This window comes from Lithobates pipiens, unplaced genomic scaffold (genome assembly GCF_037356315.1).
Source record: "Lithobates pipiens isolate NorthernLeopardFrog02 unplaced genomic scaffold, aLitPip1_a1.2 Scaffold_13, whole genome shotgun sequence".
Lineage (NCBI taxonomy): Eukaryota > Metazoa > Chordata > Amphibia > Anura > Ranidae > Lithobates > Lithobates pipiens.
Window position 1 is genome coordinate 75,914,397 of NW_027507718.1, and position 20,388 is coordinate 75,934,784.

A 20,388-nucleotide genomic window follows, 5' to 3' on the forward strand; every position below is an offset into this window, starting at 1 on the left:
AAAGTTTGAGTTCTTCTTTAAATTAAAACTAAAGACAAAACTTTTTTTTTTTCACTTTGTACAGAGTAAGGGATGGTTTTACCCCAGTCAGTTTAACCACTTGCTAATTAGGCTCATACAGGGACAATCACATACCCGGTTCAGTGTGCTTGTGCCCCCTCCCCCCCGGCTGACTCACGCTGTGTTTGGATACAGTAGGATTTTGACAACAGGTTTAAGTCAATGATTCATTGCTGAGACTTGCTGATGGCCTGTGTCCAATCACAGCCCAGAGTCCACAGGGCTCTGTACAGGGGGAACAATACTTAGCAAAAAGCAGCCCATATATCACACACATTAACGCTTGTTAGGCACACACTTCACCCCTTGATTATGCTGAGATGTTAACCCCTTCTCAACCAATGTCATTACAGTGGCAGCATATAGTATTAGCTCTGATCACTGTATTAGTGTCACTGGTGATGTCAGTTAGTCAGTTGGTGTACCTCCTAGCCACCAACAGTTAGTATCAGATTGGCTGCCACACTATCACAGTCCCACTACAAGTTGCTGATGCCCACCATTACTAGTATAAAATAAATAAATAAATAAAAAGTCCAGTATACATACCATAGTATACTTTTACACAAACCAATCAATATAAACTTATTGGGATTTTTTTTACCAAATTTCCCCCTCTGTTACTTTTCTAAGGACAACTCAAAATTAGAATTTTTCTTTTAGCTTTCTCTTTGAGTGATAAAAGTAGATGGGACAAATTGAGAGGGTGAATCTCCCCAACAGGGACAGACATTAATAAAAACCTGACAGAATTTGTTTTGGGGAAGAAGCCATTGGGGATTGTGTTTTGCTTTATATATTTAAAAGGAACATCATTTTTTTTTTTGTTTAATTTTACCTGTATTTTTACAGACAGAAGCAGATTTGATATGACTATGCAGTCGCATGCGTAAACCAATAAAATCTTCATACTATGCATGCCCAGTGCTAATATTTCCATGAAGGTGTGCACAGTGCTACTGTTTGCAAAGAGGACTTGGGTTTAATAAAATGTTAGATGTGGAGGTGTAAATGTGGATTTAAAAAAAAGTGACCCTCTTTTCCAAATAAACAACAGTTAGGCTGGATGAGAGCCCAACCTGTAATTCGGGATGAGTGAATTTCAGCTATAATAATTTTGCTGCAAAGTTACCTACTTTACCATTGGCAAAATTTAGCTTGTGACGGAAACTCTTTATTTTGCTCACTGAACTGCTAAAATTTGCATAGGGTAATTTTGTTCTGTTTTTTAATTTTAATTTATAAATGTTACCATGTATAATTCACAAATCTTTCACCAAGGATTTACACATTTTTCTACTTGGTTTCAATTGGCAAACAGCTACATACACCAATGCAATACATATGAGCGAGCTGTTGTACCTGCTAAAGAATTTGTCATTTTTGTCTATCCAGTCCTGAGATTCACACATTTGCAAAGCTATGGCACATAGGTCAGCCCTGTCCGGCAAGGCAAGAGATCAGATTTTATTTTGCTGTAGTTCATTAACACTTACAAGTCTCCTCCCAACCCCCAACTTGTGACTGTACTATCAAAGGAGCTGCAGTAGACTAATGAACTTATCTCACATCACTCTGTTGTCTCCTCCTACCAGCATGATTCTTGTCCCGCAGCACAGCTGATTGGCTTGTGTATTGCTTCTCCCTCCTACACTCCGAGCTCTGCTTTACAAGGACTGTTAGAGGCTGATACCAAATCAAATCCAAGTAGTAACTGCTCACATTTAAAAAAATATATCTAAAGATGTATTAATGCACCCAGAGCTGCATTATTTTGTGTCTTTTATATGTAGCTGGATTTCAACTTTGATTGTAAAACCAGTTTAGGAATAAGTAGTATTTAACAAAGTTCACAACTTACTTGCTACTAAGGCATCTTCTTAAAGAATATGAAGCTCCACCACCACACGTCCTTGAACATTCACTCCATGATCCCCAAGCGTCCCATAATGTGTCACGATCTTCTTCGGAACGAGCTGTTCGAGAGCTCTATAAGAAATAAAGGTTAAAATTAGACCCTCTGTATATTATTTGCTGCATTTTAATGTCATGAAAACTTGGTAAATTTGGCCACATTCACATTTGTGAATGGGCCTAACACCAATTATGTGCAAGAACCCTAGGGGGTTCTTGGTAGTTAGCTGCGGGAGGCAGACCTATTGAAAGCAATGGGAGGCTGCTCGCTCCTGCAGCTAATCATATTAGCTCTGTTCAGAGAAGATCACTGCATCGCAGCATGAGCGATCACATGCGAGCAGCTGTGATTAGCTGCAGGAGCCTCCCATTGCCTCCCATTGCTTTCAATGGGTCTCCCTCCAGCAGCTACTCACCAAGAACCCCCATTAGTGGTTTTTGCATGCAATTGGTGTTGGGCCCATTTGCAAGCATGTTGCCTGAACTGATTACATGCAAAAACCTCAGCGGGGGGTTCCCAGTGATTAGCTGAGGCAAGATTCACCCATTGAAAACAATATGAGATTCTGCTCTATCCTGGTCCTCTGCCTATCTATCACAGCGCTCCTTCAGTGTCACCTGTATATGCTGATGACACCCAAATCCTGGTACAAGTGTTTTATATCACAGCCATTGATTCACCTGCAATGAATGTTTGATAAATGTTACATTCACCACTCTACGGTATAAATATGCCACTAAGACGTATAGTGCCTTGAAAGAGTATACATACCCCTTGAAATTTTCCACATTTTGTCATTTTACAACCAAAAAGTAAATGTATTTTATTGGGAGACCAACACAAAGTGGCACATAATTGTGAAGTAGAAGTAAAATTATAAATAATTTTCAACATGTTTTACAAATAAATATCTGAAAAGTGTGGCGTGCATTTGTATTCAGTCCCCTGAGTCAATACTTTGTAGAACCACCTTTCACTGCAATTACAGCTGCAAGTCTTTTTGGGATGTCTCTACCAGCTTTGCACATCTAGAGAGTGACATTTTTGCCCATTGCTCAAGATTTGTCGGGTTGGATGGAGAGTGTCTGTGAACAGCAATTTTCAAGTCTTGCCACAGATTCTCAATAGGATTTAGGTCTGGACTTTCACTGGGCCATTCTAACACATGAATATGCTTTGATCTAAACCATTCCTGTGTAGCTCTAGCTGTATGTTTAGGGTCCTTGTCCTGCTGGTAGGTGAACCTCCACCCCAGTCTCAAGCCTTTTGCAAACGCTAACAGGTTTTATTCTAAGATTGCCCATATTTGGCTCCATCCATCTTCCCATCAACTCTGACCAGTTTTTTGCTGAAGAAAAGCATCTCCACAACATGATGCTGCCACCACCATGTTTCATGGTGGGGAAGTTGTGTTCAGGGTGATGTGCAGTGTTAGTTTTCCGCCACACATAGCTTTTGCTTTTAGGCCAAAAAGTTACATTTTGGTCTCATCTAACCAGAGCACCTTCTTCCACATGTTTGCTGTGTACCCCACATTGCTTCTCGCAAACTGCAAACAGGATTTCTTATGGCTTTATTTCAACAATGGCTTTCTTCTTGCCACTCTTCCATAAAGTCAAGATTGGTAGAGTACACGACTAATAGTTGTCCTGTAGGCAGATTCTCCTACCTGAGCTGCGAATCTCTGCATGGGCCTTCAGAGTTACCATGGGCCTCTTGGTTGATAGGTTTGCAGTTGTGCCATACTCTTTCCATTTTCAGATGATGGATTGAACAGTGCTTCATGAGATGTTCAAAGCTTGGGGTCATTTTTTTATAATCTAACCTTGCTTTAAACTTCTCCACAACTTTATCCCTGATCTGTCTAGTGTGTTCCTTGGCCTCCATGATGCTGTTTGTTCACTAAGGTTCTCTAACAAACCTCTGAGGGCTTCACAGCTGTATTTATACTGAAATAAAATTACACACAGGTGAACACTATTTACTAATTAGGTGACTTCTAAAGGCAATTGGTTTCACTAGATTTTAGTTAGGGGCATCAGAGTAAAGGGCGCTGAATACAAATGCATGCCACACTTTTCACATATTTATTCGTAAGAAAAAATTGAAAAGCATTTATCATTTTCCTTCCACTTCACAATTATGTGCCACTTTGTGCTGGTCACATAAAATCCCGATAAAATACATTTACATTTTTGGTTGTGACATGAGAAAATTTGGAAAATTTCAAGGGGTATGAATACGTTTTCAAGGCACTGTATATGCAAAAAATATAACCCCTTCTATCTACCAGTTTCAGCAGCTGGATATTCTAGTTTTTATTGGAGTATAACTTATACTGTTCAGTAAAAGCCTTGACAATAACCTAATTCAAGTGTGTTTTCATTTACACTATAGGCAGAACAAAAAAAAAAAAGTACAATTAGAACTGTCAAATAACCTCACTCCCCAGGGCAAGAAAATGACCCATGGAATTCAACAGTCTTTGTACAATTTATAGTCTTTATTTTTACATACATCCAAGGGGATCATTTGGGAAATATATACACACATAATTAGCCTTTCATTTTGCTATTGCAAATAAACGCTTTCTAATTGCAGCAGGAAACCTGGTACCCCATCAGTTGTATGCAGCAATAATGACTGGATCTATTTTAGTCTTATGAAAAAAAAAAAAAAGAAGCAACAGGATGGGTGGACGAGCACAAAGGTGTTTATCCAGTGCGGTAATGAAATCACCTCCTGTGTTGCTAATCCAAGAGTAAATGTGCATATATCATATGATGCTATTTCCAGATCCAAATTCACTATGTTGGCTTTTAAAGCTTCATCGTTTTAACAGAGGTAAAAAAAAAACATGGCATACGGTATGTGCCACAAGCTATCTTAAGTTTCTTAGATGCAACGAAATAAGGCTTAGAAAAGCAAAATTTTTAAGAAAAAGTGCTTTTTCATAGTCGACACACTTCTTTTATACTAGTATAGCAGAAGTAATGCATGTAAAATTACCTAATAAAAAAAAAATCACTTAGCTTTATCTTATGAATGCGTGCAGATGGTTAAGTCTGCCTGCTAGGCGGCAATCATAGTTAGCTAACTTAGCAGGTAATAAATAAGTATTAAAGGTTGGAAGAATAGGGCTTATTGCCAAGAAAGCATTAATAGTTACTATAATCAAAAGCCAGATAGCTTACACAGTGTAATGTTGTCTTGCCTGTTCTGAACTACAAAGCAGATAGAGTGAGATGACTATAAATCAGCTTGAGCTAACCAAAAAGAGAATAAAACTTTATAACTTTCCCAGTACCATAATGGGAAACCGCGACAGCCAGTTCACCAGATGCACCCTTACATGAAAATTAGATTGTATAACGCATACACTTGGTATCAGGGTGTGAAATGGAACATGTGAAGGACCACTATCTTTTTTAAAGTACTTTATATTGATTTGCTTATTGCATTTATTTTTGTTTTGCCACAATCGCTGTAATAGAAAAGTAAGACTATGAATAAAACAGGTTGTTGATGCAATGTCTACAACAACTACACATCTGTTTCTGTGACACCAATTAGGTTTTAGGCACATATTGATTCATAAAGTGGAAGTAAAGGCATAATCTAACTAAATCTAAAGCTACACATTTTAAGCCTAAATTATCTAGCCCTGTAAAGAAAAAAAATTGCTAAACTTATCTATTCTAAACCCACTCTGCTCCGGTCTTCAGCGGCATCCTCTGTGTGCAGGAGGAAGCCAACAATGGCTGGGAAATACCTTGGAAGTGATATCGCCCATAGACTTCTGTTGTCAGCCGCCTCTTCTACACACTGAAGCTACCTCTAATACAGGGGTCTCAAACTGGCGGCCCTCCAGCTGTTGCAAAACTACAAGCCCCATCATGTCTCTGCTGGTGGGAAGCATGCTTGTAAGTGTCAGCCATGCAATGCCTCATGGGACTTGTAGTTTCCCAAAGGCTCGAGGGCAACCAGTTTGCGACCTCTGCTCTAATAGCTCAGCCTGGGACTGGGCTGGCTAAATATAGTGATTTTTTTTTATTTACAGGGCTAGATAGATTAGGCTTAGAATGTGCCTGAAATTAGGTCTAGATTTAGTTAGTTTTGCCTTTACTTCCACTTTAAGGAACAAAGAACCTTTTGGACATATTTGGCTATAGGCTTATATTGTGCATGTAATTAATTATTTAAATCCATTTTTCCCATTAAACCTGGAGGTTCGATTACCTATCATCCCATTATGTTAATGGAATAACTTTTATGGTGAATGTAGCTTTGTCATCCTTTTATATATTCATTTATCTCATTATTCTACTAGTGATGAATCATCCTTACAATCATACTATAAAGCAATGTCAGTCAGAAAAACTGACTAATCCCTGTTATGTTTCTTACTGTCCTGACAGATAATGCTGGAAAATATGCTGGAAAAAATCATAGGGAGGTTAGCAACAAACTACTTAAGCGTTAAACACAAAAGCAAAAAAATTTATCATATTGCTGCTTACCAATCATAAGATGGCTGCATTTTTCTTTTTAGTGTATTTTTATTTTTATTTTCACCTGGTGAGTTGCTTTAACAGACCAAGTTGTCCAACAAAAGTGGCAGTTTGAGATAAACATTTAAAACTGTTGCCCTAACTGCCAAAAACTGTTAGCTGGAGTTTGAGTTTAATTTGTTAGTCACGTCCATATAAATTTGCTAGTGTATCTCTCCCATGATTGACAATGCTACCATCCAAGGGCATCTCTATTGCTCCTCTATCCAGAGAGGAGACATCCTAGGGCAGAAAGTATGTTACTGGCCAGATCATCAGGTGAAAATAAAGGGAAACATAGCCTAAAAAAGAAACTAATGCAGTGACCAAATTTAGGACTGGTAAACTGCAATATAATTCATTTTAGTTTTTGGGTTTATTACCACTTTATTTTTAGGTATTTCTCTTAGCTACATGTGTGGTTCTCAAACAATTTTGCTTAGTAGTTTCTGTTCCATGTATGATAAACACCAGTTTGAAATATTGATAGCCACATAACTGGTAAAATACATTAAAAAAAGTATTTTCTTTAGTATTGGATGACGTAAAGCAGGGGTTGGCAACCTACGGCCCGCCCTGCTGGGCGCACCTGGCTAGATACCACTAAATCAGTGTACGTGATGAGTTCATGTGCACTCGGCCTGTGGACTGCAGGTATCACCCTGGTACCATTTTTCTAGAGGTGGTGGTTGGCTTTTTTGGGATAACAACCACTCGGCTGTAAATGGAAGCAGCGGGAGGAGACGCCTCCCCAACCAACACCTTCCGTGGCTCGCCCAGGCTCTACCGTCCCACCAGGAGGCCCGAGTGACCAGCTGGGAAGCCCGCCAGTTGGCCGGAGACCCGAATGAAGCCAGAATAGGCTTTGATCGGGTCTCGGATTTAGTAACCCAGAAGCGATATCATGGCATCACTTCCAGTTTACAGAAGAAAAAAAAATTACAGTATTCAAAACAGCCAAACTTGGCGTTTAGAATGCTTTTAAGTGCAAAGGAGGGATGTGGGGTCTTATAGACCCCACATCTCTCCATAAAGAGTACCTTTCACTGCATATTACTGTCAGAAGGAATGTTTACATTTCTTCTGACAGCAATAAAAGAGATCATCCCTCCATACTTACACAGCTGGGGAGGCTGTGTAATATTCAGGGGGGCTGTGTAATATTCAGTGGGGCTATGTAATATGCAGGGTGGGCTGTGTGATGTGCAGGGGGGGGCTGTCTAATATGCAGGGGGGCTGTGTGATGTGCAGGGGGTGCTGTGTAATATGCAGAGGGACTGTGTAATGTAAAGGGGTCCAGAGGTATGGGGGTTGTGTAATGTGAAGTCTTCCAGAGGTGCGGGGCTGTAATGTAAAGGGGTCCAGAGGTGCGGGGGCTGTGTAAAATAAAGGGGCCAGAGGTGCGCGGCTGTGTAATGTAAAGGGGACCAGAGGTGAACTGGTAAATGCAGCCCTCCATGCATTCACATACATTGAATCCAGCCCTGAAGTGGAAAAAGGTTGCTGACCCCGGGGTAATTAATGGTTTAAACCCCTTTCAGCTTTTTCTCTTGATCATTAGATGAGGAAGTGGAGGTCTGGATTCCTAGTTTTGGTTTGATGTGCCAGTTGAATATTAAATGTCTGGTGGTAGGCAGCTTTCAAGTATACAAGGGTCATGGGTCATGGTGTATTGTTAAATGATTATGGGAAGGAGAGTGCAACTTTGTTTTATAGGCTAGAAAAGGTTTATTTGGCATATTTGACTAATACACTGTTTCTGGACTAAAAAAATAGTGTGGTGCTCATCATAATCCTTTTTTTCTTTCTGTGTCCCGTTTACTTCCAGTAAGATGCAATCCTTCCAAAATAAGTGAAGACAATTCTCAGATGAACATGTGTCCCCTCGCTTTCTCTTCTGGTGAAAATCTCAAATTTTGGAACTCCCCTTACTTTCTGTTTCACCAACAATGGTAACCAGAACTATTAATGAAGATCAATCTCCAAAGTGAGGGCAAAGAAACTTGTTTTTTTATTCCCTTCCTACTCTATCCAAAGCTAAAACAAGTTTTGGTTCTAGATACATTTATTCAAAACTGAAAAATACAATATGCAAAGACTACCTGTAACAAGCAATATGGCTTCTATAAACAGTAATTAAATACAGTGGTGGCCCGTCCATAAGTGGCGCATTGGGCACCGGTCCCAGCATCGGATGCATAAATTCCAATGGGGAAGGTTTAGGTTCACATGATTAGAGCCAGAGACTCAAATAGGCTTCAAAATAGGGTGGGCTTGGGGCACAGAGCACTGCGCTCTGAGCCCACCCAGTTGTGTGACAGTATTGTAACACCGATTCTCCTCCCAGCCAATTCGTTTCCCGAATGGTCAAAATGAAAAGCTACATTGGCTGCCTGGAGGAGGAGGGACGGGATGCAAGGAGAGGAGACGCAGGGGAAGCTAGCCGGCTGCCCGTCCATCGCCTGGAGGGATATCTGGGGTAAGTGTTGCAACAGACTGACCGGGGAGGGTAGGTGTGGGTGACTCGACTGGGAGAGAGGCTGGCTGTGCACTGTTTGCTGCTCCCCCAAAGAAAAAATACCACTGACAGCCACTGATTAAATACGTGAAACATTATTTCAAAATAGTTGAGCTATTAGATCGATGTTATAGCACTTTGCTTTGACACTTTAACAAAATGATGGAATGTTTTTATATAAAAATGAATGAATCACATATTCTCCTTCAGGTAGGCCTGCAGGTTAAATGTGAAAAACAGGCATCTGGTTTTCTGAAAACTATTGAGTAGTGAGTCATATTTTGTGAAAATCCTATTTAAGTCCCTTTTTTCTTCTGTAAAAGTGTATTAAACATATGCTGTACAATTTATGATTAGGGAACCATAAGAAGTCCTTCTCTTGAGAAGTATTGCTATATCGGAAGTAAAAATCTGAGTGTCGGATAGAATGATCAATCAGCCGTATAGTTGTGGAATACCATATTAAAGTGACAAAGCTCTTTCAATGATTTGAATGAGTTAAACACATACAGGTTTTTGAATGTATTTTTCCCCCTTTTAAGTTCTGCATATGTAAGATTATATTTTAGCAACTGTGCATCTGGAATATTAGTTAGCTAGTCAGAGCAACACTCAAAGTTCTGTAAATATATAAAATAAATATCATATCCTCAGAGTTCGGCCTTTATAGAGATCTGCTTTAAAGAGAACTTATCACCACATTTTGCACTGTCCACTATACAACTGTTTGCAATCTGTACAAGATGTACTTACATTAGATCTCTCTACTACAGTCATGTGAGCTGTCTAAGCAGAGATAATATCACTGCTAATCTAGAAGAAAATTGACACTTGCTGGAGTGTTGGATCCAAAGCTGGCCATACATTATAATATTTTTTTTTTTGTTCAATTTCCTTTAGATTTACCTTCAACCATGTAGAGGAATGGCCTGCCTGATTACCTACACATTAAAAGTATTTAGGTTTGACCTCATATTATATGGTTTTGCTAAATCCAAAGGAAAATTGTACAAGAAATCATAAGACCAGCCTTACACTTAAAAAATGCCTGCAACCTTTCCTCTACAAATAGAGAGGGTAAATCTCCCCAGGGAGATCACAAACAGCAATACAACCTGACAAGGGTTCTGATCCTTACAAATTCAACACAGTGAAGATCAGTTGCAACAGACAAGACATAAACTTTCAATTTAACTGCTTATTCATCTTTAGGAAAAATATGTAGACCTTTCTAAAAATGTCCCAAAGGCAGTTATCTCTTCAAAAAGATGACACATTAATGGATAATGGGTACTTTTTAAAAGCAATTCAATATGATATATTTATTATTCTGTGCACTAAATATAAATCATGTTCTAACGCTTATATATGTGATATGTTCACGGAAGAAGTTTGAATCCTTTATGTATTCTTTTGGGCAAGACAACTACTTCTATTAACATGGATCTGGGATTTCACACACATATATATTATAATATAATAGTTACATAGTTAGTCAGGTTGAAAAAAGACACAAGCCCATCTAGTTCAACCACATAAAACAAAAAAAAAAAAAAAAAGCAATCCCATATACACAATCCTATACCCACAGTTGATCCAGAGGAAGGCGAAAACCCCTAGCAGAGCATGATCCAATTTGCTACAGCAGGGAAAAAATTCCTTTCTGATCCCCCGAGAGGCAATCGGATTTTCTCTGAATCAACTTTTCCTATAAATGTTAGTACCCAGTTATATTGTGTACATTTAGGAAGGAATCCAGCCCTTTTTTAAAGCAATCTATTGAGCTGGCCAGAATCACCTCTGGAGTCTATTTCAAATTTTCACAGCTGTTACTGTGAAGAAACCTTTCCGTATTTGGAGATTAAATCTTTTTTCCTCTAGACATAAAGAGTGCCCCTTAGTGCTCTGTGATGACCTTAAAGTGAATAACTCAACACCAAGTTCACTATATGGTCCGCTTATGTATCTGTACATGTTGATCATATCCCCCTTAATAGATTCAGTTCCTCTAATCTTTCCTCATAGCTGAGCTCCTCCATGCCTCTTATCAGTTTGGTTTCCCTTCTCTGCACTTTCTCCAGTTCCCCGATATCCTTTTTGAGAACTGGTGCCCAAAACTGAACTGCATATTCCAGATGCGGTCTTACTAATGATTTGTACAGGGGTAAAATGATATCTCTCTCTCGAGTCCATACCTCTCTTAATACAAAAAATGATTTTTCTCACTTTGGAAACCGCACTTTGGAAACCGCAGCTTGGCATTGCATGCTATTATTGAGCTTATGATCTACCAAAACCCCCAGATCCTTCTCCACTATGGATTCCTTCAGTTGTACTCCCTCTAGTATGTACGATGCATGTATATTCGTAGCCCCCAACTGCATAACTTTACATTTATCAACATTAAACCTTATTTGCCACTTAGTTGCCCAATTAGACAGTGAATTGAGGTTGGCTTTTAAATTGGAGACATCCTGTAAGGATGTTATTCCACTGCATAGCTTGGCAGTAAACTATTTTTTTCTTGCAGTCTGCCTCATATATCTAATTATTCCTTTATTAGGTGCTACCATCTTGCCAAATGTTGGGAGACATTTGCCAGTTCAAGAAAAAATGGGCCAACATTCGGACCATGTGTATGTTGGTCTGTTCGACACAAGCCAGCGTTTTGTCGGACATGCATGCTGGAAAATAAGCAGCCGACTAACTCCCGATCAGGACTCTCAGCCAATGGTGGAGATCTGACAAAGGGGCCGCCCCCTTGTCGGAACACAACAGCTCAGCGGGGAGATCGCTGTACTTACTTTGCATACTGAGTTCATCGGCTCCAACCAGAGCTGATATGTTTTTTTTTTTCGTTCAACCTGCTGGGTTGAATAGAAAAAACTAATAGTGTGTAACAGGCTTCACACAACATAGGAAGGGTAAAGTGTGGCTGTCAATCACATTCATTGTGGCCATGCCATTCCTGTGGCAGTCAGGTGTCACTGCTTTCTGCATATGTCGGTTGCCAGGTAAGGTATTAACTACATACTTTTAGTAAAAAGTCAAAACCTGCATATCAGTGACAGCACTGTTCAGGGGGCTTAGATTGCAAATTTGGGGGGAAGGATGTGTGCGTTTATAACAGCTGATGGAGTAGATAACACTATGCTTACATGCATTTAGAATGAAAGGAGTTCCTGAAAGTGCTGACTATGAATTGCTACACCAAAAAAAAGACAGAATATTTATATGGAGTCAGGTACATTTTGGAAACTATAGTCTTATTTCCTATATAACAACATATCTATGCCAAGAACCATTCGATTGGAAGATATGCCTTCTCTTTAGTTTCCCACGGGACTACTGAGCAACACATTGCTGCTTCTCCTACCATTCCTCTCTAGCTGCTATTCTACCCATTTTACAGTTTTTTTTCTTTCTTACTCCCTACCCCCAACACTTTGACTCCCCATCCCAGTATAAAGGGATAAAGAACTACATCCCATAATATCCCATAAAATCCCATAGTCCCATAACAAATAATATGCAAATTAACTATAAGAAATACATATTTGTAGCATGTTATAGCACCAAGTTCTTCATTACTTAAGTTTTCATGGTAATTTACTACATACACGTATAATGGACCCAATCTGTCTATCCCCAAAGACTTCTGTTCAGTCATGTCATTCACTGTCTTTATACAAATGTAAACTTTCTCAAAACAAATTTATTGTTAAAAAAAGACAAATTCACTGTATGTTTGCCCCAACCAATTTTAATGGAATCTTCCGTTGCACTTTAAAAAAGAGACCTCTGACCCAGAGCACCACTTCCCTATGCTACCTGTAGACCATCTAAGTTTACCTTTCATACCCCATATACTTGTCTACTTCCTAATTCTTCTGTCCCTGACCCACATGTTCCTCCAACATAAATTGAGCAAAAAGTCTCTTTGTTAAACAGAAAAGTAAGGATGTAGGAATGTTACAAAATAGTCTAATAAAATCAAGTTACTTAGTAGTGATGGACACTTTACAAAGAAGTCTACAGCAAAATTTTATGGAATGTAAAATGTCTAAGTTGTTTATATTGAAAAAAAAACTGTGAACAGATACGATGTAGCTATGATTCTGTTACCGTGTATGGCTCCCAAAAATTGTTCAGGAAACATGCTAATACCTCTCTTTCTGATAATAAAGAGACCTCTAGTTTTGCCCCAGTGGTATAACTACTGTGTTTGAACACAACAGGCTAGATGACATCTGGGATGACTGCCCTACACCTTATGTAATTGTATGATTGTGCGTAGGGGTACACCCAATAATACAGTTAGTGAACAAGTGCTATCAAAAATCTCCACACACATAATTACATGTTTGAAAGCTAACAATGAACACTGTAATGGTGGCAGCTCATCACAATACACCCACAATTACATAACCTTGCATGTGGGCCTGGAATATCAAAGGCACACTTTTGTTAAGACCTCCCCAGTGATTTGCTGGTGTTATTAACATAAGCATGGAGGAAAAAAGTCTGAAATGCCCTTGTAATATGACTTGTAAGATCTTGAGTAGAATGTAATGGATAGGAGCTACAACATTCAACAACAATGAACCTCAATATAGCTGTCAAAAAGGGGAAATGGGCATATAAGATAAAAAGGGCCCTTTCAAATTGCTAGACATAAAAATAGCATACAATCAAATCTATTAAAAAAAAAAAAATCCTATAAAGGCTGGTTTTAAATATCTATCAACTCCACCAATGTTAGGTATATGTATTTTTCCAATGGTCTCAAAATTTCTTCCCAAATACTATCTGGCCAGATTAAAAAATAACTAACTTGTAACAACTTAAAGAGGAGCTCCAGTCACCCCATCCAAAAAAAAAATAAAAGGTTAGCAGCTACAAATACTGTAGCTGCTGACTATTAACATAAGGACACTCACCTGTCCAGGGATCCAGCGATGTCCTCCCCGAGCTGATTCTTCAATCAGCTTCTGGTCCAGGCGCCAGCATCTTAAGTAAGAGAAACCGGCAGTTAAACCTTCTGGCTTTACAGCTGGTTTCCTACTGCACATGCGTGCTGTGCTTTGTGAATGGTCCTGCAATCTTCTTGGACCTGTGATGTGTTCCAGAAGGCTGCGGGGGGGGGGGAGGAGGGGGGACCGAACTTCTGCTCAGATCGCCACGACCATCTGACCAGAAGATGGAGTGGGTACCTGTCAAAACCAGGTACCCGCTCCCCCCAAAAGTACCAAATGTGGCAGTGGAGAGGCAGAGGATGCAAACCAGCAGAACTTCCCCTTTTGGGTGAAGTTCTGCTTTAATTAGTGACAAAAAACCCTAAGTTATGCTTCCCTGAAAGACCTTTTTCACCTATTGGGCTTTGTCACCCCCTCACACATAAAAGAGTAGGTGAAGTCATAGGGATTGATTTACAGGCCGTTCACTTTGCAAAGGAATTTTCCCTTATCTTAGTGAATGAGGTGAACTCTGCTGACTTGCATCATCCAATCACGTCCAAGAAAAAATACTGTTGTTCTTGCGTTTGAGCTATCCGGCACCATGCTTGATTAATTCACTGCATTATCTGCCCAGAGTTTGCATGTTCTCCCTGTGCCTCGGTGGGTTTCCTCTGGGTACTCCGGTTTCCTCCTACACTCCAAGGACATGCTGGTAAGTTCATTGGCTCCTGTCTAAACTGACCTTAATATATGTATGTATGAATGTGAGTTAGGAGCGTTAGAGGGCAGTGACTGATTTGAATGTAGAATATATATGTAAAAGGCTGTGTAAATTGACAGTGCTATAAAAGTAGCAATAATAAATAAATACAATAAAACAAAATACACCTAATGTGTTTAAAGACTTTTTTTTTCCAAAGGTGTACATTACAAAATATATAACATTTACTAAATACAGTTATTGCAGAAGGATTCAATTGGAACTCTGGAGTGTGTTTGCATACATTACAAAAAGGGACACTACAAAAATTATGAGCTCTCCTAAAATTCTTTGGCTCTTTTCTCAGCTTTAAAAAAATTCCTTGTCCATAAAATGACGCATATGCCATATATATGTCCTCCACCGTCTTTTTGAGCTTTAGGAAATTTCAATGCGCATAAAATAATGGATTTGTGAGCTAAACCAAATGAAATGTACCAGCTTTCTGGTTCACTGAAACACTAGTTTGCTTTGCATTCCCGTTTAACAGGATCCTGTGGTAGTTGACTACTATAAAAAAAGGTGACCCGTGTCAAAAGGTCTTTATGTTTCCTTTTACAACAGTTCCTGAAAACACGACATTGCGAGCTGTAACCAAGGGATATCTAGTCCTGAAACATCACACTAGTAAATATAGTAAATAGATTCCTGGGTTAAGGAAAGTGAAATAAATTAGTATTCGGCTAAGGTAAGGGTCAAAAAAGGACCATTTCTAAAATAATTTAGTCCTTATAATCTTACTAAATATCACAAGTCCACCAACGTTAGCACACGATTGGATTTTCCAATGCAAAATGTTGGATGTGAGGTTGTTGGCGGTAAGGTCGACTGTGTGTATGCTCCATCGGACATTTGTTGTCGGACTTTCCGCCAACAAATGTTGACTAGAATGTTCTCAAATTTCTCACCAACATATGTGTGTTGTCGGACTTTCCGATTGTGTGTACACAAGTCCGTCGGACAAAAGTTAAAAGTACAAACACGCATGCTCGGAATCAAGGACGAGCTGGAAGAATGACAGCACTGCTGATTGAAAAAGAAAGGTCATTTTTAATAAAATTCAATTACAACATCACTTGAGTCGCAATTGTACGTGCTATCTTATTTTTTTTATTTACTATTTTTTTCTTCTCACGAAAGTGGGGTCACCCTTTAGCCTCTTCCGGACTGCATATATACTGTGGCAGGGCGACCCTTCAGAGCAAAATCACGTACCTGTATGTGATTTTGTTTCCTGGGTCTGGGGAGCGTGATTCGCCGGAAACCAGCTCCCGGTGTGATTGGACATATCAGCGGGTTCGGCAGACCCGATGTCCGCCAGGACCCGCCGATCATTTCCGAGCCAGATAAAACGGCGGTATGCCTATGTAAACAAGAAAGATCGCCGATCTGTGACAGCAGAAGCCAGATATCTTATGTTTCTGCTAAGGAAGAACACAGATGTCTGTATTCCTAAAGTACAAGCACCCCCATACAGTTAGAATGCACTCCTAAGGAACACATTTACCCTTTGATTGCCCCTGATGTGTGTAAAAAAGGCGAATCTCCGTTCTGACAGGGGAGGTCACACATATCCTGTCTTTCTGCTAAGAAGGAGGATGGATCTGTGTGTTTCCTCAGGCACACAGTCCTCCATACAGTTAGAAAACACAAACAGGGAACACATTTAACCCCTTGATCGTCCCTGATGTTAACCCCTTGCCTGCCAGTGTCAGTAGTACAGTTACAGTGCGTATTATTTAGCACTTTTCACTGTATTAGTGTGTCACTGGTCCCCAAAAAAGTGTCAAAAGTGTCCGATTTGTCCGCCCCAATGTTGTCGCCATTATTAGTAAAAAAAAAAAAAATATTCCATACACTATACTTTTGCCCAAACCAATCAATATACGCTTAGGTTTTTTTTACCAAAAATATGTAGCAGAATACATATTGGCCTAAATTGATTAAGAAATTCGATTTTTTAAAAATTTTTATTGGATGTGTTTTATAGCAGAAAGTAAAAAAAAGATATATATATATTTTATCAATATTGTTTGGTCTTTTTTGTTTATAGCACAAAAAATATAGTGCAGAGGTGATCAAATACCACCAAAAGAAAGCTCTATTTATGTGAAAAAAAGGATATCAATTTTAATTTGGGTACAGTGTCTCACACCTGCAGTTAAAGTAACGCAGTGCCGCATTGCAAAAAAATGACCTGGTCATATAGGGGGTAAACCTTTTGAAGCTGAACCTGCTTTTGCACTCAATGTACAGTACAACCCATGGAACACGAACCCTTTCAAGTGAATAGGGCTGTGCTACAAGGGTGGTGCAGGCTTTTAGTGGTTAAAACAGGTGGTCAGGAGGTGTCATAATACCTTGCCATGTCTCTTAAATACCCTCTAAAAGCAGTCCACTGCAGATTGCTCTTCAGAGGGCAAAACGCTAGTGCGAACTAGCCCTAATTTTTTATTTTTTTTTGTTAGATCACCCTGCAGAAGTAAAAAAGCGCAAATCATACATCACAAGACACACAGCACGTATTTCAAATCTGGTTACACAAAATGTCCATTTCAATTAAAGTAATCCAGGTCCTAAAAGGTCCTGCAAATACTTGGGTTGAGAACAGATGCCCTATCTGACCAAAACTTAAACCGCAAAACACTCTGGGTATTTTCAATACCTCGGAGTCAAAAGACCGATGGTTACCTTGGAGGAATGGTTATTATTTCAATTTGGCATTTTCCAGAGACATGACTTACATTGAATAAGATCCTGCCAATGAGAAAGAACAACACTCTTCTAGCAATATATAAGCAATCCTGTGTGCGAGGGCATGCTTTGATGGAAAAGCATTTAAACCCAGCAGGATACTCCTCTTTCACATGCCGCTCGCCTTTTATTCTTATTATGGTAACAAGTGCTCCGAATCACAAGCTTACTCCACAAGCAGAAACTGTATAAACATTTCTCCTTTTATCTGAAGCCTGAAAGATCGTGCCTAAATTGAGCTATTGAAACAATCTGCTTTTTTTTTTTTTTTTGCTATATAAAATGACCTCCCTATATGGAATTAAATCACGCTTCTCATTAAATTAATAGGCGAAAATAAATTTAACCCTGCCAGTAGTCACTTAACACAACTTTTAACTTTCTTCCCAGGGAAGTAATATACACTTAACCTTAGGCTGACCCATATAACTACAGTACCACCCAGCATGAGTTCAGTGCCACAAGCATTTTAAATCAGCGGAGGAATTTAACAGTCCTAGTTGGGACATATTCTTCAAGACTAGGCACCTATACATATCATGCATATTTGCGTTCCCTAAGAACAAAAAAAAAAAAAAATGTCAATATAATTTTAACCTATTGATGCTAACGCAGTTAAAATATTTATGTAGGTTTTCTTTATTCTTGCTAATGTAAAGTATAGGTGGCATAAAACAAAACCCATCATACCAGCTCCACAGATTTTGTTTGGGACACATAATGCAGCAGCCATGTTTTCCATATACCTTGCAACTGTTTTTCTATAATGTTTTATGTTTTGGGAGATGAAAGAATTTTAGAGTCAGTGGCAGCTCTAGTAAATACACTTGAAATGTTTCTAAACACACGACAGTAAAATCAGTGGGTATATGCAGTAAAGCGTGCTTTTTATACTCGCTGTGGAAGGGAGTAATCCTCTGCGTTGTGTCTTCTCTGATTCTCCCCTTCTTCCACAGTCCCCACACCATCTCCATAGAACAGAGCCTTGGGGGCAAGCTGCCCATGCTCAGTTTGGGGTGTACTGCTAGAGATTTTTTTTTTCTTGGGATGGTCATGTGATCAGCACAGGGCCAATCAGCACTGTCCATGCAGAGGGTCAGGGGTCATGCAGCCTCATAGATGTTGGCTTGCATGTTTTCACATTTTCCGCAGATGGAAAATGTGAGCTGCCCATGCTCAGTTTGGGGTGTACTGCTAGAGATTTTCCGAGCGTGTGTACACAGGTCCAGCGGACAAAAGTCCAAAGTACAAACACACATGCTCGGAAACAAGGACGAGCCAGAAACAGTCGGTCTTGTAAACTAGCGTTCGTAATAGAGAATTAACATTTGTGATGCGGCAAATTATGAAATCTCCAAATGCAGCGTGCATTCTCTTCTTCTTTAATGGGATAATAATGAAGCTGCTTTGCTGGTGATACTGATGGAGTTATTGCAATAGAATTTTCAAAGGCTTTTTTTTTCTAGTGATATCAAGAATAATATTATTATCCCGTAGTTTTTAAGATCAAAGATACAACTATGTTGGTGTCGTTCAGAAACAAACTGAAAAGCATGAAATGAAAAATGTGAACTGAAAAGCGCTAAATGAAAAACGCGGAAAGAAAAGCGCAAATCCACATTCACCAAACTTCTACTAACACAAAATTTGTAGAAGGAGCCCAAAGGGTGGCGCTAAAGAGCTGAAAAACAACGTAGTACGTCACTACGTTCATATTTGTTGGCCAACAATTGTGTGGATGTGTGTAAGCAAGACAAGTTTGGGCCAATGCCCTTCAGACAAAATTCCAGTTTTGTTGGCTAACAACCTGATCGTGTGTACGAGTCTTAAGTGTTACATGGCTCATTTCAGTGATATTGGCTAAACATCACAAATGCTAGCGGTCAGTCCACAGTGATCCTGACTTAGTTACATTGCATGTCTGATTTTCAATGCATACCTTAAAGTGGGCACTGGACTATGGCACTAATTTCAGATGAGTTATGTAATAATATTGGAACCTGCAGAGTCATAGTACCTTTGGATGGATGCTTATAGCCTGCCTGGACAGGTGGACACTGTGGGTTAAATGTATTAAAGGCAAATAGGCTGTTCACTTTGCAGAGGAATTTTCAAATTGCAAGGGAATTTCCAGTTGGCTTAGTGAATGTACCAATAAAAAAAAGAACTTTTGCTTGAACGTTACTGGATGATGGAAGGCAGCGGAACCTCAACTCATGTACTAAACAAGGGACATTTTCCTTTAAAGTGCAAATTCTCTTGTAAAACAACAGCTGATTTACCTTTAGTAAATCACCCCCTCTGATTTCTATATAGGTAAAGCAGGCTGTTCATCAGAGCTATACTGAGGGAGACATATTTTAACAGGTACCTGAAGACACAATGGTTTTATGGCTGTCATCTCTAGAGACCATTTAAAGAATTACATTCTGCTTCTCTTGGAAGAATTCATAACAGAACTTGGATGTTAACCTATATGTGTTTATGACAATCTTCTGCTTTCATATATGGTGTGTTGGCACCAACCATTAAGTATATTAGCCATCTCCAGCATTCCCTCTATTGTCCATTAGGGAAGGGAATTGAGAGGAGAGCAGGCAGCTGGATGAGCAGAGCGCCAAGGAATATCACAGCTTTCATTTCAAGGCAGGGCTGTATGTGACGGCAAGCGGCAGGAAAACACAGCATTCGCAATTAAAGCTGTAATGTTCTTCAGGGCTTCTTCAGGGCTTTGATAATCTGTCCAGCAATTACTCACCTCTCTTCCCCTGCACAGGTAGGCTGCGTTGTTAGGCACAGGTTGCATTGCTGGACACAGGCTACATTGTTACGCACAGGCTGCATTGGTGGGCACAGGCTGCAGTGTTAGGCAC

General features: G+C 39.5%; 1 protein-coding gene across 3 annotated transcripts in view; it reads right to left on the reverse strand.

Annotated features, from left to right (window-relative positions):
* ADAMTSL1 (ADAMTS like 1) overlaps nt 1-20,388 on the reverse strand; it is a 1,178,053-nt gene that overhangs the window by 345,324 nt on the left and 812,341 nt on the right. For all 3 annotated transcript variants that reach the window (XM_077475229.1, XM_077475230.1, XM_077475231.1), the window contains one exon: nt 1,922-2,049. In XM_077475229.1, the coding sequence (XP_077331355.1) occupies nt 1,922-2,049 (128 nt within the window). The remainder of the gene's footprint in view (nt 1-1,921; nt 2,050-20,388) is intronic.